This window comes from Schistocerca piceifrons, chromosome 7 (assembly GCF_021461385.2).
Source record: "Schistocerca piceifrons isolate TAMUIC-IGC-003096 chromosome 7, iqSchPice1.1, whole genome shotgun sequence".
NCBI lineage: Eukaryota > Metazoa > Arthropoda > Insecta > Orthoptera > Acrididae > Schistocerca > Schistocerca piceifrons.
In genome coordinates, this window is record NC_060144.1 from 91,484,172 (window position 1) to 91,508,717 (window position 24,546).

A 24,546-nucleotide genomic window follows, 5' to 3' on the forward strand; every position below is an offset into this window, starting at 1 on the left:
CCACAGTGAAGGAGAGTTTTACCATGCCTTCCTCTCAGCGTATTGGTCTCAAGCCACACAAGACCGCGTAAAACATGGTATCATAATGATGAAACATTTCGAACAATCTGAATTCTCCAGTCTTGTGAAATATTTTGAAGACATGTTGCACAAGAATCAGTACCTGTCAAACCCATATAGCACCTCAGAACTCATCCGCATTTGCTTACTCAAATTGCCTGAACATTTACGACACATTATTTTAGCAGGACGTTGCAAAGACGACATTGAAGCATTTCAGGGACTGTTACAAGAACTGGAAATTGACACAGACCGTCGCGGGATGCGAAAACAGGAAAACAATCACTACAGGTCACATCCGTCACAATTCCGTGACGACAGAAACAACAACCGGACACGACTGGTCTATTCTTACAATGCAAATCGTGACCAAAAGAGACACCACCCATATGACAACCACTGGCAGAGTAATAATAGTTACAAAGAAAGATCACATTTCCGTAGTAATGAATATGACAGAGACAATCATAGAAACAGACAATATGGTAACCAGAACTGTTATTATCAAGGGAGACAGAATAATTTCAGACGCAACGGTTCAGCGCGCAGTTACGATTCAGGGAGAAATTCTCCACCACATGACCGACAAGAAAGAAACTACAGGAACTACCGACATGACGACAGACGATATAATCATAACGATAGACGTGAATTTCATCAGAACTGGCGGGATTCTAACAGAGCTGGGCCCTCTCGGCAAGGCGAATTTGTAGAAGTTAGGTCTCCTAATCCCAATAACGACGCGCGCCAACAAAGAGGCAGACAATGACTCGCGCCGCAGGCAGCCACCTGCGCCGGCTGGCTCAGAGAAAAATAACATTGACGCTAACCTTGTGAAAAATTTCAGTATTCTTTACCGACGTATACTGCATGATAATTGCGTTCAAGCTGAAATTCTGAGTACTTTGAAGAGTAAAGGACTGCACCACGTTTCTCATGTAAAACCGTTTATTGAAAGATAATCTGCTTTTTAACTTTTTCATTGCCATAAAACTTTTCACTTTACATTACTAGTATGCTTGTCAGATTTAGAATCTGTTAACATGTAACAATGTTTGAAGTGAAATATCCAGTCAAGAACCAAGAGAACTTATTTAAACAGAAATTACGAAAGCATTGTTATAGTGAACTGACGACACAGTGTTGTATTTGTACATTCTTGCTTGTTAGTTGCACGATTATGTAACGATTATAAGGCTCACATACTTAGAACATACCAGCACTGCTAATGAAATTTTCATGCAACATTTTGGTTTGCTTGAGAGTGGATCCTGGATTTGAGGTGCTTTCTGTGAAATGCCAGATGACACAGTGGTTAGTTTATGTGACAGCTACACGATTTTATCAGGACGCTGCTAATGCGTGACAATTTACAATGTTGCTTTTGCGGTGTATCTGTTTTATATCTGCACAGTTTTTTCTGAATTCTTCTATAAAGTGAGACATGTTTTAGTGGTGACTATTGTGGTATAGCTACAAGGAAACAGCCTTTTCTGTAGCACAACAATACGTTACAGGACAGTACTTTCTTCATCACGGCAATAAGCGTAATAAGTATGATATCTATACGCAAAGCATTTCACTTTGTTTATCATGAGGTAAGTACATTGACTTCTGCAGAACTTAGCTTTCGGAGGACAATAACTACGACACTTCCCAGAGATTATCTTACAGCAAGACGCACATTTAGCGCTACAGGACATGTATTTCAGTGATTAATTTTGTACTTAAAACATTTATTTTTAAAGATTTTTGAATTACAAAGAAAGTTTTCAGTGATACATTTCATTTCATTGCTGTAATCTGTAACACCTGAGGGTATAATTACATTAATCCTCAGGGGGGTACACGCTTACTTTGTGTACCATGTGTGTGGCAACCACAAGGAACCCTAGCTAATATGGTATTTGCTTATACAACTTTACACATCGGTACCATATTTCTCTAACACACAAATTACACAGCTATCTGATCATTTAACTGAGAGATAAACATTTTTTTACTACGTCAGTGACAGATGTTTACGTAATTACACAGCTGGATAACTTCACACTTATGAAACTGTATTTTGTCTGTGCATTGTAAACTGTTCATATTTTTTCGGAACCATTGTGATACTATGAGAGCTTTGAATGATGTATTTGGTAAAGGGATTATGATTTTTAAAGTACGTTTGAGGCAGCTGACACTTTTGACATGAGCAGAGAATTATTTTAGGCTTAGAAATTATTGGAGGAAGTTACGACGATTTTGAGATTTGACTGAAGTGTTATGATGATATTATTACGACGACGATGTGTATTATGTTGTTGAGGAATGTTTATTATGCTACGTATTTCTCACGATGAAATATTGAAGAAGTGTCGACGAACATGTATATGTATAATGAGGTAAGGAGTAATGAATAGTGGGTAGGGACTCTTGACTTGTGAAAAAGGATGTTGGAAACCAAGAATCGTACTTTAAGAGTTATGACATGTGTGAATCATGTGTGAATGTATCACAATGCCACTGAACATTTTTTGGACACTGTTATATTCATAGGATTTTGTTTCTACAGATTTGCAACGCTAATTCTTGACCTGTGAAGTATTTTTATGTGAGACTGTCACTTTAGCGAAAATTGCTGTCGTAAATATTTCCGTACGAAAGTTAAGTGACCACCTGCACGTAATGCGTCGCGGGCACCCAGCTGTGTCAGACGCCTGGAGAAAAAGTCATTAGCGCGTGCCCTTCAGAGCACAGGAAGAAAAAAAAAGAAAGGGAAGGCCATTATCCTGGCCATTGTCATTCCTTTAGAGAAAGCATCGCAAAAACGACACGGTCGAACTTGAAAACATATGATTACACTAGCTCTTAATTTACGATATTTACTGAAATGCCTAATAAAATGACAAGAAATATTTTTACATCTGCACACCTGATTATGACAAGCGTCTTTCTATGAGAGTTGAGAGAATTTCTACTAACTTACGAAATGTCACATGACTACTGAATGATATTTTTATGCTTTGCTTTTCATAGTTGCTTATTTCATTTGACATCTGTTTTCCAGCTGTGTTGCAGCATTGCTTTTATAAAATAAAATGCATTTGCTAATGTGAACACTTTCTGTCAACAGATCTATTAAATAATTATTTTATGATCCACATTCTTTAAAAAAGGAGCACTTGGAAAGGAAAGAACAATAAGAAGGAACTAGTAACTGCATTCATAATTTTCTTTTCAAGTAATTGGTAACTTTTTGGTAGAATAACTTCTTGTGGTGCACCACTTTAATTACATAGACATTAAGATGTGAATATACATTTCCCTTATCTGCATTGTTGTTTAGTGTAATATTTTTTCTGCTTGCGCTATGTCATGTTTAGGTATAAGTTGCTGCTGTTTGCCAGGCATAGTGTTATTGAATTTGACTTTTGCTCATTTATGCTGCTAGCTTTGCCAATTTGCATTTTTTGCATTGCTGTTTGTGTTGATTTGTTATGTGATGCTGCATTGCCTCGTCCCTTAGTTTAGCATCTGAGCTCAGTAGATTTAAGTTAGCTTAGGAGGGGGTAGCCTCTAAGAGAATGAGTTGCGATGAATTGGAAGAAATGCATTGAGAAAACAGGTTTAGGTAGGATTTTCTTGGAAATAAATGTTGAGCTAAGAAATGTGTGAACATATAAATACAGAAAGCATGCTTAGATAGAATTTTTTTTGGTGGAAACAAAGGATGAAATAAGAGGAAAGATATATGAAGTTTTGGGTTGGACTGCAGTACCAAATGTTACACTGAAAACGAACCCTGTCCTTTCCTATTGGTGTTATCCCACTATGTGTTTGTGTACCCTTGAGTATTTGTTTTCATCCTGTCTCTGTGTATTGTTTCATAGAATTTTTTTCTCTTCTAATACTAAGCTATATTCACTATGAGGAGGAATACTGTTATCCTCAAATATAAGTTGCATTAATAATATGTTATTTTCTTTGTAAAGTTGTTTACAATTCTGTTCTGTTTCAATGTTCATGTGTGAAATTAATGTTTCGAAAACTATTCTCATTATTTTATGTATGTACTTATGTCACTATTTTTGTAACACTGACGTATATGTCTATTTCTATTCTTTTGTAACGCCTGTTTTACTACAAATGTTATCTGTATTGTTATGTTCTTTAATGATGTATTTTGTACCTTTGTTATTGTATTCTTCTGTTATAAAATTGTAATTGTCACCAGTTCATGACATTATTAACTTGTAAGTTACATTTCACTGCACACGTTTCTGTTGGTCATAGTATATGGACAATATGTGAGAAGTAGGGACTGTTAGTGTTTGCAAGTGTGTTAATAATTCAGCAAGGGACTGGATAACAGCATTGCTGGTTCTAAGGACAATTCCAAAAACTTTGTGAGTGCACAAGCGGTGGTTTATGGACTTGCTATATTCTCCGCAAGACTCTTCAGTGGTGATTGTGCACCTGCACAGTCACAACAGATGGCTGCTGGCTATCTCTACAAGGACTACAGTGAGTCTGCATCTATGATGACCCACCAATACCATTATTTCTACAAGGACTGCAGTGGGTCTGCACCTCTGGTGGCCCACCAATACCGTAATCTCTACCAGGACTACAGTGGGTCTGCTCTGTGATGACCTACCTACCAATACTCTTCAAAATTTCGACTGACTCTGCTGTGGGTTTGCTCTGTTGTGGCCCATTACCTGTATGCATATCAAGAGTCAGCACTGTCTTTCCATTGGAAGAACAACACTACTTCTTCAAGACTGCATGGAAATCCACTACTTCCGTGTGCATTTTCTTTTACTGCTCAGACTTTGAGAAAAAACACTGCTATTCTACTGTTATGTACGATTAGGACTGTCTTTATGGACTGTGAGAAAATTTTAGCTTTTGACCAACATTGTATCAATAAGTGTGTGCATTTGACATGTTTGTTATTTTAATTATGAAAAATTTTATCAAATCATTATTGGCCACTGCCCAAAAAATATTTTGTAAAATTTTTGTGGGGAGCATGGGGGCTATGTAAGTAGGCTGTTTATGTTTTCTCTATGTAAGTAGGCTGTTTATGTTTTCTCTATGTAAGTAGGCTGTTTATGTTTTCTCTATGTAAGTAGGCTGTTTATGTTTTCTTATTGGCAACGTTACGTAGCGCTCAATATGAAAATCACTGGCTGTGCTGTGTGCAGTATGTGGCTAGTTTGCATTGTTGTCTGCCATTGTAGTGTTGGGCAGCGGCAGCTGGCTGTGAACAGCGCGTAGCGTTGCGCAGTTGGAGGTGAGCCGCCAGCAGTGGTGGATGTGGGGAGAGAGATGGCGGAGGTTTGCAATTTGTCATGAACTGATATATATATTATGACTTGTGATGATATTAAGGTTAATACATTGTTTGTTCTCTATTAATATCTTTCATTTGCTAACTATCCCTATCAGTAGTTAGTGCCTTTAGTAGTTTGAATCTTTTATTTAGCTGGCAGTAGTGGCGCTTGCTGTATTGCAGTAGCTTGAGCAGCGAAGATTTTTGTGAGGTAAGTGATTTGTGAAAGGTATAGTTTAATGTTAGTCAGGGCCATTCTTTTGTAGGGAATTTTGAAAGTCAGATTGCGTTGCGCTAACAAAGTACTGTGTGTCAGGTTAAGCACAGTCCTATATAAATTGTTCAAAGGGGACGTTTCAATTTGTCTAAAACGTTTTGAAATCTTATTGCAGAACACATGGACACTGGGGTGGGAAAAGTAATACCTCCTAATACCATGGCGGATCTCCTTTTGCCTGACATAGTGTAGCAACTCGACGTGACATGGACTCAAAAAACCATTGGAACTCAGCTGCAGAAATATTGAGCCATGCTGCCTTTATAGCCGCTCATAACTGCGAATGTGTTGCCTGTGCAGCATTTTATGCATGAGCTGATCTCTAGGTTATATCCCATTAATGGTCGATAGGTTTCACGTCGGGCAATCTGGGTCGCCGAATCATTCGCTCGATTTGTCCAGAATGTTTTTCAAACTAATCGCAAACAGTTGTGGTACGGTAACATGGTGCATTGTCTTCTGTAAAAATTCCATCATTGTTTGGTAACATGAAGGGCATGAATGGCTACATATGGCCTCCAAGTAGCCGAACATAAGCACTTCTAGTTTGGTTAAGTTGGAACAGAAGACCCAGTCCACTTCCTCTAAACACAGCCTATCTATTATGGAACCATTGCCAGTTTGCACAGTGCTTTGTAGACAACTTCGGCCCATGACTTCATGGGGTCTGCGCCACACTCGACCCCTACCATCAGTTCTTACCATCTGAAATCGGGAATCATCTAAGGCTCCGGTTTTTCAGTCGTCTATGGCCCAATCAATACGGCCAGAAGACCAGGACAGGCGCTGCAAGCCATGTCGTGCTGTTAACTACGGAAGTCGCGTTGGTCGTCTACCGCCGTAGACCAGTAACGCGAGGTTTCACCGCACTGAGCGAGTGGATACATTCGTCATACGTTCCACGTTGATTTCTGTGGTTATTTCACACAGTGTTACTTGTCTGTTAGCACTTACAACTACGCAAACGACGCTTCTCTCGCTTCGTTGTCCATGGGGAGAGCTGATACCTGAAATTTGTTATTCTCGACACACTGTTGACACTGAACCTCGGAGTATTGAATTTCCTGACGATTTCCAAAATGGAATGTCCCACGCGTCTAGTTTCAGCTTCCATTCCGCATTCAATCTGTCAATTCGCATCATATGGCCGTAACCACGTCGGGCGCCTTATCACTCAGCTGATTATAAATGGCATCTCCACTAATGCACTGGCCCTTTATACTGCCTTTATACATTACTTTATACTGCCGCCATCTTTATATGTACGTATCGCTATCGCGTGACTTTTGTCACATCAGTGCGCGAGAAATAGGCAACGTATAGGCAATAGACGTATGTAACGTGTCAATGTGATATGATGCACACAGACAACCAATATTATTTTAATAGTATTCTCGTATTGATAGTCGGTGAAAAGCAAAATAAGTCAACCTAAGGAAGTTAAGAATTGTTATGAAATGTGGTTAATGAGTTTCAATTAACAATTTAACCATGCCAGTTACGTTTAATGATAATGTTCCTGTTGCAAAGGTAGTTCATTTTAAGTGTGACAGCTTTAAAATAGAAGAAAAATAACACACACCAGTTATGTAAATAATTGGATATCGCTACGCTACTTCTGTAATGACTCCCTCATTCGTTTCATGAATTTACACTGCATTAGAGAATCGCAACATAAAAACGTCAGAGCCAAAGAGATCTCTGACACCAGCTATAGGTTAGAAACCGTGCATTTTGACACAGTAAAAAAATAATGTTGCCAATGTCAAGACAGTACCTCGCAAACATCTTACTCGGTTGCGCAGTACTTCGCGCTCGGGCATAAAGCGCCTGTAACAGGGCGGCGCGAGTCACAAAGAACATGTGCACGCTCATATTTAAAAGCTCTACCTTCAAAAGGTCATGACTGCATGATGACAGGATTATGATGCAAATTTTCTGGTGGGAGCGAGTTCTGGGGCTGACACCTTGCAAGTGTACGTCTTGTCCTTAAAATTTGACGTTAAATGGGTAATGTTTACTTGTTAGTGACATTGTATACATCCTTTATGTAAATCTGTCATTCTCCAATGATGCCATACACAGGGCAATATTCAGTTCCTAGTACAAGCAGAGAGGTGGTCCTGTCACAAGGGAGATACACTGCACATCACACTTGAGCGTGAAGCTTGCTTATTTTTCGAAAGTCCCATTCCCCTATCATACAAATGCCCTGCATCGAATGGAAGGTACGAGAGAGGTACTTTCGTTATTAATAAGAGAGCTGAAACATGACAGGTTCCAAACACTAGATGTCAGCCGTTGGTGCCGCAACACCTACAGGTTATCTAGACCCATTTTTTACTACAGTCACTCGCGTGAAAAGAATAAGAAATTAAGGTCTGTGATCATTAAAAGGTATTTGCTCCACTTGCAATCCTCTAATTCCAACATCGCGCAGTACAACGCGTCGAGTATTCCTTTAGTGCTTGCTTGAAGCTACTAAATCGCACAAATGCTGCTGTGATCCACTTAAAGTTATTCGGTTCAATTTTTGGCGGTAAAAATTTCATGGGCGTCATTTCACCATCGGAATAGGAAACATAATGCCTCTCAGTTTCTGTTCACTACACCACCCAGATATTGAACACGTGCCATCGATATAAGAATGGGTATGTAACACAGGGTTAATGCTCGCTCTTCTATAGTGCCAACATACGATCTCAGAGCCTCGTTTGAAACTTTCTGCCCGTGAATACCTACAGTTCGTTACTTTTCAGAGTACTTTATTGGCTGATTTAAACGACGATGAGTTAGGATGCAGAAAAAGTGTCAAAATTTTATTAACTTTTAATGTGCTTCTTTAGCATCGTGCACTGACCAAGCACTCAGCTGTATCTGGGTTGTGACCTTTTGGCGTGTAGATAGTTCCATGAAATTTCTGGTGATTTGCTTGATATCAGAAACACGGTGCCTAGATATTTCGGTGCGGAGTCTTCTGGCCATCTTCAGTGGAATACTCGCGGAAGTACACAACCTTCTCATGTTTAAAGTTTCTATGACTGCTCTCCATGCAGAAACCTTGCCTGATCGACATACGATCGATTATCTTCACTCGACAAATTCTGAAACAGCTGCTTCATAAGCTCTCTTTGTGTGTGTGTGTGTGTGTGTGTGTGTCTAAATGAGCACTTCTGTAGTCTGTTGGGTTCGTAAGCGAACCCAATTCTCCACTGCATACTTAATACCAGAACACATTCTCTTCTTTAAAAAGTTTCTGACTAGCATGATCAAATGCTTTACATGAGTTATGGGAAATGCTACTTGGTAAGAATGTTGTCATTTAGATATTTTATTTTCTAGTAAGTGATTGGAAAAGGACATTTTCTCTAGACAAAGCCATTTTAATTGCAAACTGAAAGCAGATGCATCTACATCTACATGATTTCTCTGCAGTTCTTAATTATTTGCCTAGCAGAGGGTTTACCGAACCACCTTCAATTTATTTGTCTACCGTTCCAGTCCCTAACAGCGATATGGAAAAACGAGCACTTAAATATTTTCTTCAGACCTCCGATTTCTCTTATTTTATTGTGATGTCAATTGCTCCCTAGGTAGGTGGGCGCAAACAAAATGTTTTCACACTCTGAGGAGGAAGTCGATGAATTAAGCTTCACGAGAAGATCGCCTTTATGTTAATGATGGCCACCCCAATTTTCATGTAATTTCAGTTATACTCTTTCCCATATTTCGCGATAATAGAAAATGAGTTGCCATTCCTTGAACTTTTTCGCTGTCTTCTGTCAGTAGTATCTAATGCAGATCCCACATCGCTCAGTAATATTCCACAAGAGGGCGGACAAGCGTAGTGTCGCTGTCTCTTTAGAAGATCTGATGCATTCTATAAATGTTCTGTCAATAAATCCCAGTCTTTCGTTCACTCTTCTCAAAACATTATCTATGTGATCATTCCAATTTAAGTTATTAGCAATTGTAATCGCTAAGTATTTAATTGAATTTAGAGCCTTAGATTTATGATTTATCGTGCAACCGAAATTCCTTTAAGTACTCATGTGGATGACTTCAAAATTTTCTCCATTATTTTGAGTTCACTGCCACTTTTCACACCATGCAGATATCTTGCCTAAACCATTTTGCAATTTGTTGTAATCATCTGATGACTTTAAGGTAAGGTAACTGTCAGCATTATCTGAAAACAGTCTAAGGTGGCTGTTCAGATTGTCCCCTAGATAATTAACGTCGATTAGGAAGAGCAGAGAGCCTGCAAAACTTCCTTGGGGAACGCCAAGTAATATTTCAGTTTTTCTCGTTGAGTCTCCGTCAGATGCCAGCAACTGTGACCATTCTGACAGCAAATGACAAAACCTTTCGCACAACTGAGACGATACTCCACATGCACACAGTTTGATTAGAAGTCGCTTGTGAGGAACGGTTTAGCAGATTCTGGAAATCTAAAACTATGGAATCAATTTTAGAGCCCCTGTGGATAGAACTCCGTGAGAAAAAAGATCTAGTTACGTTCACTAGATCGATATTTCCTGAATACGTGTTGGTTCCTTTGTGACACAAAAGTGAAAATGTAATGAATATTTAATCTTGTCCAGTATCACTGCACTGGGCAAAATCTTTGATGGTTCGGTTAATATGCTAGTAAGTGGTACAAAGAAAAGTGACCTCTACCATGCACTTCACACTTGTTTCCGGAGAATGGATGTAGAGGTAGCATATCATTCTTTTAAATCGGTGCACAACTTTCAAACAGGCTTTTTACGACTATGCAAATCTTCAGTGTTTTGATATGTCGCCTCATAAAAATACTCTACCTAAATCGCTCTCCACATTTCTGGTGAGGATAAAATTTACAGTAGAGTGTATCTGATGAATGTTTAGGAGTATTCCCAAATCAGTTTTTTCCTCGTGTCTTTCCAAATAAATGCTTAATTCACTCCAGTGAAGCTATCAAGAATGGGAAATCCCAATGCTCCCAAACTCCGAGTCTATGCTAAATTCACTCCAGTGAAGCTATCAAGAATGGAAAATCCCAATGCTCCCAAACTCCGAGTCTAAAGTAGTAGCGTTAACATGTCTACCACTGGGACAGACGACTAGTTATCGCCCTTTTCTGATGTCTTTTACGCAGGTTCATCAACGATACCTGGTAACGGATGTAGAATCGTTATACGCAATATGTTGTCAGGTAGTTTGCATGCAGATAATTTTTGTAGCCTTTTCTCTCTTAATGTTAGGTACTAAGTCGACCAAACCACACTCTGGTACAATGACTGTTTCCTATAGCCGTGGAGGAAACACTGAAAGTTGCCAGTAGTAGTAGTATGGTATTCCGCCTTACGGCAGGTCTTGTCATGGGTTAAGCCTCTTCCACTTTTGTCTGCCCATAGCCAGTCTTTTCATTTCTGAAAATTTGCCTCCTTTGATATTGTCCAGCATTTGATATCTTCTTTTTCCTCTTCCCCTTTTTCCCTCCACCATTCGTTCTATTCCTTCCTTCAATAAACAGTCCCTCCTCAAACAATGTCCAATCCAGTTTCGTTTTCTCATTCTGATGACCTGCAGCATGTTTCTTTCTTCTCCAACTCTTCTTAATACTTCTTCATTCCTTACTCGGTCTTCCCATTTCACTTTTTCCATTCTTCTCCATATCCACATCTCTACTGCCTCCGATCTTCTTTCATCTTCCTTAGTCAATGTCCAGGTTCCCGCACCGTATAGTGCAACGCTTCAGATGTAACATTTGGCAAGTCTTTTCCTCAGATCTTTGTTTAGTGGTCCACAAAGTAATACCTTTCCTCTTGAATCCTTCTTTTGCCATTCCAATTCTTTTCCTAATTTCTGATGAGCAATACGTATCATCCATTGTTACACTTCCCAAGTAATTGAAGTTATTCACTTGCTCTACTTCCTCTCCCCCTATTTTCATATGGCATTTTCTCCCCTTTCCTCCAATTACCATGCTTTTCGTTTTCTTCTTGTTAATCTTCATTCCATATTCTTCTAATTTTGTGTTTAGACTCTCTAACATTTGTTCCATGTGTGTTACACTCTCTGCCATCACAACCATGTCGTCTGCAAGTTGCCAGTGACGGTAGACCATTCTTGCTTGGTGTGCATTGGAAACCCTTACATCGAGCAAATGGGCTTGATAAAGAAACTAGAGGATGGCGGTTAGAAAACCTCTCCGGTCACGCTGATTTGTTTTCCATGCTTTTTCTAGAGCTCAAGGCAAACAATGGAGCGGTTACTGTAGAACGAACACAAAGAATTTATCCTTCCTCGCGCTTCGTCTTCTGACGACCTAAATGACTTAAAGTAAATGACCGGATGATTCCTTTGAAAGAGCACAGCCGGTTTCCCTCCCCATTGTTAACCAGTCCGAGCTTCTACTCCAATGACCTCGTTGTCGACGGGAAGTTAACCTCTAATTTTCCGTTCTTTCTTCGAATGACCTAAGTGTTGATGGGACGTGAAACCCTCATCTTCGTACCTTCCTGGAAACCTTCAACAATTTTGTCCCATCACCTCACGATAGGGAACGTATGCAGGTGTGTGCGAATATTATTGCGAATGACAACGATCCGACATCAGCTCGGCACCAGGAGGGTGACCAGCCGCCTGCCGGCTCACCTCCTGTCAGCAAGATGACGAGGCGGCCGCTGGTCTGGTCGTAGCGGGTGCTGAGGCTGGCCGTGGCAGCGGCGTAGGCCACCAGCGCCCCCAGCAGCACCAGTGACGTCACACACGAAGCTGGAAAAAAAAAAAAAAAAAAAAAAAAAAAAAAAAAAAAAAAAAAACGCGGGACCGTTAGTTGACGTCTACAACTGCATAACGTGCTTGTTCATAGTACAGTGCACTAGTCATCCTAGCAACATGAAGCAAACAAACACGTGACCACTCATCCACACTGGTAGTCCACTGAAGAAAGTGGAGAACAAGGACGGTATGTCTGACCACACAAACTTGTGAACGTCAGAGGAAACAAAAAAAAATCAACGTAAGTTGTAAGACCAAGCGAAATTATTCAAGTGGTTCAAATGGCGCTGAGCACTACGCGACTTCTGAGGTCATCAGTCGCCTAGAACTTAGAACTAATTAAACCTAATTAACCTAAGGACATCACACACATGCATGCCCGAGGCAGGATTCGCACCTGCGACCGTAGCGGTCGCTGGGTTCCAGACTGTAGCGTCTTCAACCGCACGGCCACTCCGGCCGGCCAAGCGAAATTATTACTAGAAAGCGTCAAATCACTTTTACGCATTCCCTCAGGTGCACTGTACAACTTATGTGCATTCCCCTTACTCGGATACACCTATGTAGGCAGCTCTTATCGTCACACGTCTACAGTATTTACGCTGAAAGGTATTTAGCTCCGGGGTACTCACAATTACTATCAGCTAGTCACGTGAAAGACATCACATTTTTTGTACGTGGGTAACTTATCTGTATCACCTGATTTTAAAAAACTTAGCGAACAATAGCATCATCAATTAGCATCGGAGAGATTAGAAGTCCAGTAGTCTATGCATTTTTACATTAGCGTTGGTTGCCGTGTAAATGCATGCAATTTGGTAAAATAATATTCTAGAATTGGTCAACACAATAAATTACGTCGTAAGTATTATTGACAGACTATCTGTCTGTAAAAAACACAAAAAACGCAGTGGACGTAAGATATTAATAACAAATATTTATTAAATAATCATTCTGTACTGATGCGTATCTTCTACACAGCTTCTTCTCTATACTGCATTTATGTGGTTACGAAAAAATAATTGTGTTGGAGCAATAGAGTTCGGTAGAAAGTAAAGGAAGTGAGGGGAAAGTAGTAGGAGACTAGGCTGGAAAAAACACGGACGAAGGAAGCCACTTGGTAGAATTTCGTACAGTGCATAATTTTATCATTGCTAACACTTGGATTGAGAATCGTGAAAGAAGACTGTACACGTGCAAAAGAGCTGCAGACACCGAAAAACAGTATTTTAAGAAGGTAAGACACATATCCAGAATATGAATTTCAAACTGAAAAACATATCCGTGGGCATATTTAGACTTTGGACATAGTTTATTGGTTGGAATTGCAGTTAAAACCTGAATAAAATGCTAAAAAGTTAAGAAATTAAAAAAATGGGATATGGATAAGCAGCAAAAGCGAACACACACGTCGACAAAATGAGGACAGAAAATGCAAAATGAAAACGAATGAGTAGCTCGAGGAGAAGAACCAAAGCTATAGAACCACACAGGGCTATGGGGAACGTAAATGTCACTTGTGGGACAGTTAGAGAGACTTTTGTGGAAAATAGTAGAATCGATGTGATTATTAAGAGGACATATGGCACTCCAGTACTAGGTAAAGAAGAGAAAGCTAATAGGTGGAAGGAATGTATCGAAGAGCTTAAGAAGGAAAATAATTTCAGACAATAATATTGAAAGAATATAGTGTTCATCTTTGGCATTGTAATGCGCAAGGTGCCTCAAATTCAGCTAAGCAAAAAAATCTGCGCATTTCGGACATTTATTTACGTTCGTAAACCGACTTCCGACTTTTCCTTTGAACGAGACTGCAAGTGCCAGATGGGTCCGATTAACAATTACAGAATCTAATATTTTATTGCCGGTACAACTTTAATGTAGTCTTTCAATGATTGTGTCAAGACTCGTATGTATTGTGATATATTGCGTATTTTCGAATATTTGGAAGCGCCACAGTAAATTCGTTTTATATCGTCAGTTGGAAACTTAACTAGTGCATTTGAGAACGTTTGGCATCAGTACCCTCGTTTAAAAAGTTGCGAGCATTGTGCATAATATATTCCAAAGTAAACTGGCATATTTGACTTATAGTTTTCGTAGCACATATTGTAAGTAACATATCGTGTTGCATTTAGTTTCCTCTTTCCACAAGAGTTAAATATTTATCGTAAATAAACGTTGTTTGTGATTTTGTTGGTGAACATAACCTCACAAACTGCTGAAGAAATTAGTCAATTTTATCCTAACTCTCCTTGCTATGAAAATACATCTCTCTTTTTGCTGTTAATCGCTTCAGGTCATAAACGCGACTGATAATGTGATCTCTCAGAATTTTTCGGCGCGATGCTATCGTTATATGTTCTTATTCTGTTACTTACCCTTTAAAACTCCCTTTTCTGCTGCTTTGGCAGAATGTTTCCGAGTGTTATTCCTCACTTTCGCTTTTTCCAAAATCATTTTCCTTAGAATTGACGTTAGAATTTCCGAACGTTGTTTAGGCCTTGCTTGATTCTAATGGTTTTCTTGTCATCGTAGATATTAGAGAAATGCGTAAAATTGAGGCCACCGCTCCGCTGCAACCAGATTCATCATCTGGGTTTGATCGGTCTTTTCTTTCAGCAGTCTATACGTCCACAGGCGATTCATTCATTGGAATGAAGTCCTCCTCTGAGAACACCTCTGGATTGACGGGAAGATTCATGTCTTTTTAAACAGACTGTACCGACAATAAGTTCAGAGTTTTTACAGATGATGCAGTTGTTGTATTGAATTACTGTATGAGAAAAGCTTCACAAATATTCAGCCAAATCGAGATAAGTTCTCAAAGTGATGCAAATAAATCATCTTGGTTTCATGGTACCAAAATATTAAATTATGTGCTTTAAACAACCAAGAGGTGTAGTCTCCTCTAGTTAAAATATAAATTACTCACATTTAAAATCTATCAAGTCACACAAATACGTGGGTGTAAAATTTGTAGGAATATAAAATGGAATAATCACATAGGCTCAATAGTAGGCAAGTCGGATGACAGGCTTGGTTCTATGGTGGGATATTACTAGGTTTGTAGTAAGTTAAAGGGCGTTAGAGATGATAAAAAAAGCAGACGTTGTCCCGTCAAAGCTCTGTTGGATAAATTTAGAGGAATGTTATGAAGACTGTGAGGGACTGCAGCGAACTGTGTGTGGGGGTGGCCAGGGGTGGGGCTGAACCTCCGCGTGGTTGTGGACGCTGACTAACATGGCGAGATTCTGTCTTCATCAAAAAACTAAAGTTACATATATTCACTAGAAACATTAGAATCGCTTCCAGACTAGCTACAGAAGGTCATGTGACAGCACTGAAACCGCAACAAAGAGATAAGTTCAATAAAAGTTGCACCATATTTATACAAAAATATTATGAAGCTACTGACGTTTACATGAACAACAAATAGCAGAATCAAGAAATAATATTACCGAGTGCCAAAACGTAGAGTTCCTCACAATTATAGGAAGTGCTTACCCTCTGTGTGTGATGGTGATATCGGTTCCTAAGCTTACACACTACTTAATCTAACTTAAACTGACTTACGCTAAGGACGACACACACACCCATGCCCGACGGAGGACTCGAACTTCCGACGGGGGGAGCCTCGCGGACCGGGACAAGACGCCGCAGACCGCGCGGCTACGCCGCTCGGCACTCTCTGCATGGATGTAAGGGACAGAGTTGTGTTATGCTCCACTAGACAGCCATGTAATATAAGTATAAAGTATTTTCTTATTCTGTTCTGAAATAATGGCATTCACTTTTTATGTGTTGCAATCTTTTCCTCAAATTATTCCAGAAAATTAAGAGTTTTTCAAGTGTGAAACATATGTAACACAGTCATGTCCCTATCAACAAATATTAGATTGAAATTTACTTATTGAAATCGAGAAAATGTTGTCAGTACTGCATTTAATACTCAAGGTGCCACATTATTACTCTACTACATTTATATTACTGCTCTGCTGCACGTAAATAATCATTAAATGAAATCAAATTAAGCTGGAGGAGTATTATCGAAATGCAGTTACAGCGTAAATACATTTTTAAATAGATGCTATTGAAAACAAGGTAAAATTTCCACTTTAAAGACATGTAAAAGAGTTAAAACACGAAAGAAACTCAATTCATTTGTAAGTATCCGCGCTAAAAGACCTTAGTCTGTTTCGAGGTGCACGACGGACGAAATATGACTTAACTGTCCATATGTCATACGCAGAGTGTGTAAATAAAGTTTCAAGACTGGTCTCAGAACACAAAATTTATTGAATACTTTCAGCGGACTAAAATTCTTCATAATAGGTGCCTTGACAATCCACACACCGCTGGCAATGAGTTTCCACTGCTGGTAAGCTCCCTGGAATGCTGTTCAGAACCCACGTCGCCATCCCCGAATTGCTCTTCAACAGTGGGAAGCAAGAAGGTGCTTAAAAATCAACGTAGGCCTGTGCCGAGGTAGTGCCACTCAAAAGCAACGAGGGGTGCAAGCCCCCTCCATGAAAAACACGACCATACTACAACACGACCGCCTCCGAATTTTACTGTTGGCACTACACACGCTGGCAGATTACGTTCACCTGGCATTCGCCATACCCACACCCTGCCATCGGATCGCCACATTGTATACCGTGATTCGTCACTCCACGCAACGTTTTTCCACTGTCCAATCGTCAAATGTTTATGCTCCTTACACCAAGCGAGGCGTCGTTTGGCACTTACCGGCGTGATGTGTGGCTCCTGAGGAGCCGCTCGACCATGAAATCCAAGTTTTGTCACCTCCCGCCTGTCATAGTACTTGCAGTGGATCCTGATGCAGTTTGGAATTCCTGTGTAATGGTCTCGATAGATGTGTGCCTATTAATATTACGACTCTCTACAACTGTCGGCGGTCTGTGTGTCAACAGACGAGGTCGGCCTGTACGCTTTAGTGCTGTACGTGTCCCTTCACGTTTCCGCTGCACTATCACATCGGAAACAATGGACCTAGGGATGTTTTGGGGTGTGGAAATATCGCGTACCGACTGTAGTGTTGGCAGACTTGCCAACACTACGCACACTAATTGAAAGAGGCGGCCAAGATGCACGCGCTAACTCACGAAGGATGGAGTGAGGTCTGAAACAGGATACGTAATGAATGCTATAAAGAAAAGTACGTAGCTTCTGGAATACTTAACTTTAATCCATCCTTTGTATACATCGTTCTTGGTGAGACATGCTTCATACGATACAAGTGAGACTCTATAGTTTCAGACAATATACTGCTAATGGCACCTTGCTAGGTCGTAGCCTTTGACTTAGCTGAAGGCTATTCTATCTGCTCTGCAAATGAGCGAGGCTTCGTCAGTGTGTATCGCTAGCTACGTCGTCCGTACAACTGGGGCGAGTGCTAGTAAGTCTCTCGAGACCTGCCGTGTGGTGACGCTCGGTCTGCTATCACTGACAGTGGCGACACGCGGGTCCGACATGTACTAATGGACCGCGGCCGATTTAAAGCTACCACCTAGCAAGTGTGGTGTCTGGCGGTGACACCACCTAATATGAAAACGTATGTTTTTGGGGGTGTCCATTTGCTTCCGTCACATAGTGTTCTTCACAGTGGAGCAACAGGTTTATGAAATATCATCTATGACGTTTTAGGCTATTTCCCACATTCAGCTGGGTGGATGCTGTGCTGGTAGCCACTTTCGTTCTCAGTTTCACACACTGCAAACATATGGCAATCGTTCGCACACTTTCACTATCAATAGACGGACACAGGTGGGATACGCCAATTCTGGTTCGGTTGGGAATGTGAGGTGACAGAAGCGGCTTTTGACCACCCTCTACCACTAACAGTGTCAGATCCAGTAATTAACATGCAGACCGTGTAAAAATGCCGGATATTGTTCAGGAAAAGAAAGAGGACAAGAAGTGTGTTTTAAATAGATACTGAATGCGGTAAGAAACCGATTATGGGAGAATTGTAAAGCAGTTTGCTAGGTCCAGAATACTAAGACACAGCAAGGAATCTTCCCGTTCTCAACAAGTCTAATTCACCCTTAACTTGTTCAAAAGCTGCTGCACACGACAATCACCCGGTGAAAGTAAATAAACGTCTGAGGTTCCGTAACTTTGAGAACTGAGACAGTATTTTTTGGGTGGGTAGAGGGAAGTAAAACACTTACTTGTAATATGGCCTCTTTCGTTGTTCACTGTTGCTTACAAGGGAACCTCCCCATCGCATCCCCCTCAGATTTAGTTATAAGTTGGCACAATGGATAGGCCTTGAAAAACTGAACACAGATCAATCGAGAAAACAGGAAGAAGTTCTGTGGAACCGTGAAAAAAATTAGTAAAATATTCAAACTGAGTAGTTCATATGTAAGATAAGCAACATCAAGGAAAAAACAAACTTAGCAGCGCCGTGGTCCCGTGGTTAGCGTGAGTAGCTACAGAACGAGAAGTCCTTGGTTCAAGTCATCCCACGACTGAAAATTTTACTTTCTGTATTTTCGCAAAGTTATGATCTGTTCGTTCGTTCATTGACGTTTCTGTTCACTGCAATAAGTTTAGTGTCTGTGTTTTGCGACCGCACCGCAAAACCGTGCGATTAGTAGACGCAAGGACGTGCCTCTCCACTGGGAACCGAAAAAATTTGATCGCAAGGTCATAGGTCGACCGATTCCTCCACGGGAAAACACGTCTGATATATTCTATACGACACTGGTGACGGCATGTGCGTCACAAGACAGGAATATGTTGTCGACCCACCTAACTTGTACACTTCGCGAATGGGTAAAAAGATTCTTCTACCTTGCCCGTTTTAGGTTTTCTTGTAGATGTGATAATCACTCCCAAAATAGTGATGAAAACATAAGAGTTTGTCACATAAACTGAAAATAAAAAATTAAAATTTTCACTCGAAGGAAGACTTGAACCTAGAACCTCTCGCTAACCACGAGACCACGGCGCACCTAGTCTCCCAATGTCCTTGATCTCATTTATCTTCGCATGGACTACTAAGTTTGTATATTTTACTAAATTTTTTCAAAGTTCCATACAACTTCTTCCTGTTTTCTCGATTGATCTGTGTTCAGTTTTTCAAGGTCTATCCAATGTGCCAACTTATAACTAAACCTGAGGGGGGTGCGATGGGGAGGTTCCCTTGTTAGAAACAGATTCATTTGCAAAGTTTTGAATATATAAATAAGAATCTGCTCTCTCACGCTCTGAGGGAACTTATACCACAAATGTCTTTGTGCTGTGGAAAAAATAATTTAGAAATAGGGACTGTTGTGTCTGAGTACTCGTAGGACAGAAAGGAATGTTCTCCGTTGGTAGCGAATGTTTCTGTAACGTTTTGTGTCTAAGAGAAATAAAGTCAAGGAAAAGGTCGAAATCCTCGGCATTTTTCTTATTTACATTGTCTCCACGCTAGGCATAAAATATTAGCCACATAACTGTCGTAAAGTCATTTTTGTAAACCAGGTGCATACGATTTCATATAAAGTTTACGCGAGAAACGCATCACCTTTCATGCATAGATTTCCATTTAAGTTCCCACTACATTTTCATATGAACAATACCAATCTGGTACAATCTGAACTTGTCGATGACTGCCGTCGTGTCTACTTGATAAGGAACTGGTCTCACCAAGATTTCGCACTCTTCCGTTTGCGAATAATCATAATAAATACGTGCTTACCACGCGGAGCCTTTGTTGCTGATTTTGCCCGTGTGTCACATATCATAATGCTTCTTGGTATTATAAGGGACAGTCAAACTAAAACGAGACAGACGGAAAAATGTGAGTTAACTGTTTGTTACTTCAAAAGCACTAGCCATACCTTTTAATGCACTTATCCCACTGTGAGACAGAACGGACAATGCCTTCATGGAAAAATGTTTGCGGTTTCCTACAGAACCATGATGGTACCCAGGCGTGCATCTCTTCGTCCGAAGCATATCGACAGCTATCGTCTTTCTTCAGGGCACCAAAATATGGAAATCGCGTTAGGAGAGACCGGGACTGTATGGAGTATGTGTAAGAGCTTCCAAGGGAAACTTCAGTTATGTACTGGATACAACCTTGGCAATATGTGGGCGTCCATTTGCTGCGTGTACAATCACGGTCTCGTAGGCAACCGCAAACATTTTTGCCTGAAGGCATAGACAGTCTTGTTTCACAGCGGGATAAATGTTTTAACTTTTTTTGTCGAATTACTTTTAAATAATAAACAGTTTACATGCTATTTTCCCATCTATCTCGTTTTCTTTTGCCTGTTCCTTGTGACTATCACGGGAGTAGGACTAAAGTTTCATTTTCTCATTGTGGATAACTTTTAATATGATTTGGCCCAATAGTACTCCTCCCACAATATTTTCTTTAAAGATCTTTTCTTTTAACGTACATTGTACAGTGGCTAATTGCATCAACAGAGCCTTGCTACTTACGTAGTCAACATTCCATCGACGTCTACACTGATATACTTGCGCTTTTCTCGCAGTCACATGGAGCTCAACCTCTTTCACATGTAACTCCAGAGACTTCGCTACCATAGATAATATTGACTGCACGTGACGTCATTACACCGAACCCAACATGTAAGTCATGTGACTCAGGGCAGGAAGCCGAGTTTCCGTTATTACGCACTGTGCGGAGTGTAGTTGGTAGTTCAAGTTTTTTCTTTTATAGCTGGAATGACGCAGTGGTTTTTGCAATAAAATAGTTTGCCTTGTTACTGTTACACATGTAACAGTGCAGTCAGCCAGATTTGTCTGAAATTCCTAACATTAATGGGATGGCTATCGTTTTTACATGTGGTCATGTGAAACGTACTGACAGTTCCGTCTGCAAGCAACAGAATTACAGTTCTTCACTGAATACCTGTTTTTAGTGCACTGTGAGTGGAAGACAAAATATCAGTTTGGCGGGCAACATTACTTTTCTAGCGATTCCTCAACAAAACGTGTGAAATGTTTTGTGATACTTTTATAATAAATGAAATCCATTTATAACCATAATGCCCGGTTTTTACGCAAATATATATTTTACGTCTTTTGCCGCTTATGATGGCGGTATGTGAAGCAAGTAAGAGACTGCCAGTTTACGTTAAAAGGATCTGCTGAGGGAACTATAATGGTTCACCCACCAAGAACAGGTGGTATAGGTATAACTAATTGTCTTTAGTTGTGTATGACACTATCAGAAGCAGATCTGCACCGCGAAGGACTTTAGTGCTGGCATATAAACTCAGTCAAGACCTGCTGCAAGCGTCTTTCAATGCTGTGATTAGTCCTGGAGGAGCAGAATATCAGTCCAACAGTCTGATGCTGCTTCCAAGAGATTTTCCATACTCTTTCAGATTGGTTCAACTATTAGTGCTAATTAATCTGCCATTGTAATAAATAACGACTACGATTTATATATCATCCACGTTCTAACACTTTGTGTTTAGCTAGGAAACTGAACAAAATCTGGAGTGCCACGTTCAGCAAATTGCACCATGTTCTGAAGTTTCTAGTACTGGTACCTTGAAAAGAAAAACAGAGGTGGCTTGCCTATTATATCCAATGATCATGTTTATCTGTGCAATATGGGCCAGAAACTATTAAACAAATGTCCATTTTGAATGTGAAAAACCCTTTTAAGAACTTTGTTGCCTCAGTTATACAGGATATAAGGGATGATGTTTTCCTTCTGCTGAATAACCATATTTCAAACAGTCGTCCTCTTGATAACAGCATTCATCAACTGAGAAAAAGCTGTACTCATTGAGCATTTCAAAATAAGGTAACATGATGCAGTGAGACTCCACAGCAAGAAGCTACACCATGCCCTCATTAGAAGTGTCCACACAAAAATAGTTATGTTCAGTGATCAGTGATTTAGCGAGTGTTTTGAAAATAGAATTACGTAAATGTGTGGTGGCACCTAGAGGTCCAGAAGTCAAGTCACCTACAAATGAAATGTAGTTTTTATTTTTGTTTGTGTGAAATAAATTAATGAAATGGAGTGCCATTTTGCAAACTTTCTTTTTATTTTCCTTAAATTCTGTTTCTGACAAGTGAGAAATTAACGCCTTATATCTGTTTCAGTATGCAACCGTGTTATATCATAATTTTTAAGATAACTGAACAATTTTTTTTCTTCTCCCCCTCATACAATATTTCTACTGCAGCAAAAACTGAATTAATTAAATTGATTCTAAAAGATGTGTGTTAAGTGATACAGTAATAAATTTCCGCAGTACAAGGATATAAGTTTTGCATAAATGCTGTTTTTGTATGACACCAATATTCATAAATTAAATGCTTCTATTATTAACAATAGTTCTTTCATTTCTCTGTTGTGTTCATCGCTGTCCTAAGGAAGCTATTGAACTTTTTTTTTCAAAATGCCAGCAACAGTAAAAGTTTCAGTAACCAGAAACCATTGTCCCTGACATCTTACTAGAAAAGAGAGTACTCTTTATTCTCTAACACATACCACCTAGCCTGCTGCAGATCCTAAAGAAGTTAATGCATTTCTATGAAACTGACAATGGTCCTGTTAAACTGAGGCTGTTTACATGATAAGGAATTATCCTATGAGGGAGGATACTCAAAATGAATCAAGTGTTCTTTCTCCGAAATTGAACTGCAAAATCATTCTCTAAAGCAGATAATCATAAACTGAGGAGAATGCTTTTTAAAACTCTTGGATCTCTTCACATACTCCCGAATACATATACTTCTTAATAGTTTTTCTTGCAGCCAACAAAAACAAGCTTCAGGTGAACTGTGATGTACACAATCTCGAGACAAGAGATACAAAGTAATCTTCATGTACACTATGGCTTGTCGTGCTGTGTTCAGGGTGGAGTTACGCATAGGGACTTCCTACCAACGTAAACGAAAAAAATCACTTAATCAGCCAAGCTTTTTATAAATTATCTGAAGATCTGGATAAAAGGGTTAAAAAGTTCTATCACATGGCAAGAGTGTTCTTTGTAAAGCTATATGTCAAATAGTAATTTACAGATTGAATCAGCTATTTTGTTTGATAATGACAGGCATAAGCAAGTAAATATCAAACTATCAGTAGGAGATAATCAACAACTGTTTAGTATAACTGTTTAGTATAATTGTGAAGGCAGCATCTTCTTTCGATGTAGCAGCTTGCTTTTTGATTTTCTTAGTTAAATTTAGCTAGTGTAGGCACGAATAATACTAATCTATACAGTGGTAGGTAGATAAATGTTAATACCGGAACAGATTAAGGTCTACAGCTCCCTTATCTGTTGTTGATGTAAATCGTGACTCATTCTACATCCGTAAAGGTTCTCGTTTTTCACGAGATTTTGTCTCAGATCAGATTTTGTAGAAACATAAGCAGTGAACTCCATATAACTCAAGAGTATTGTTTTGCAGCCTACAGATTAGGCAAACCGACGAAAATCTCAGTTGTAGAAGTGTACTATTTCACAGTCCTTGTAGAGTACTACCGTGAGTTAAAAGTTTGGTTGAATGTTAGTGCTTAGAAGTAAAACTAGATAAAAGAATAAAGATTTTAAGACGACGGAATATTAATATCCAACCAACTACAGGAGCTTTCTCTATAATCAACGTTTTCTAATACACTACGACACATATTGTTTGGATTACGCCGCAATCATAAAATGTGGATTCTTACTTTGCGTAAAAACAGACATTGTGGATATAAAAGGATTTCATTGTTTTTAAAAGGCTTAACAAAATATTTCGCATGTAGTGTTTAGGAATCGTCATTTTGTCTTTTACCCCCGTGAAAGCGGTGAACTAATAAATGTTCGTTTTAACAAAAACAGGTATTCACTAAAGAAATGTAATTGAGCTGCGGTCTCTGGTACTCCACAGGTTTTGCATCACTCACGTTACATCTTTCTTTTTATACTGTGCAAGATCCCTGATATTTTCAGCGTATCGACTTATAACATTTGCAAAATAGTTTTCAATCACTTACGAGAAAGCTGTTTCAACGTATTATATTAGTCAAGTTTATTACCGGGCACGATTGTGCATACTGGTTTTGTTATATGCCAGCTTTCAAGGCAAGTACTGCAATTTAGCGTGCGTATACGTG

General features: G+C 39.6%; 1 protein-coding gene across 1 annotated transcript in view; it reads right to left on the reverse strand.

The window, feature by feature from the left end:
- Positions 1 to 24,546, reverse strand: part of LOC124805460 (myogenesis-regulating glycosidase-like) — a 100,947-nt gene that overhangs the window by 24,240 nt on the left and 52,161 nt on the right. The window contains exon 2 of the mRNA XM_047266024.1: positions 12,306 to 12,425. Coding sequence (XP_047121980.1) covers positions 12,306 to 12,425 — 120 coding nt within the window. The remainder of the gene's footprint in view (positions 1 to 12,305; positions 12,426 to 24,546) is intronic.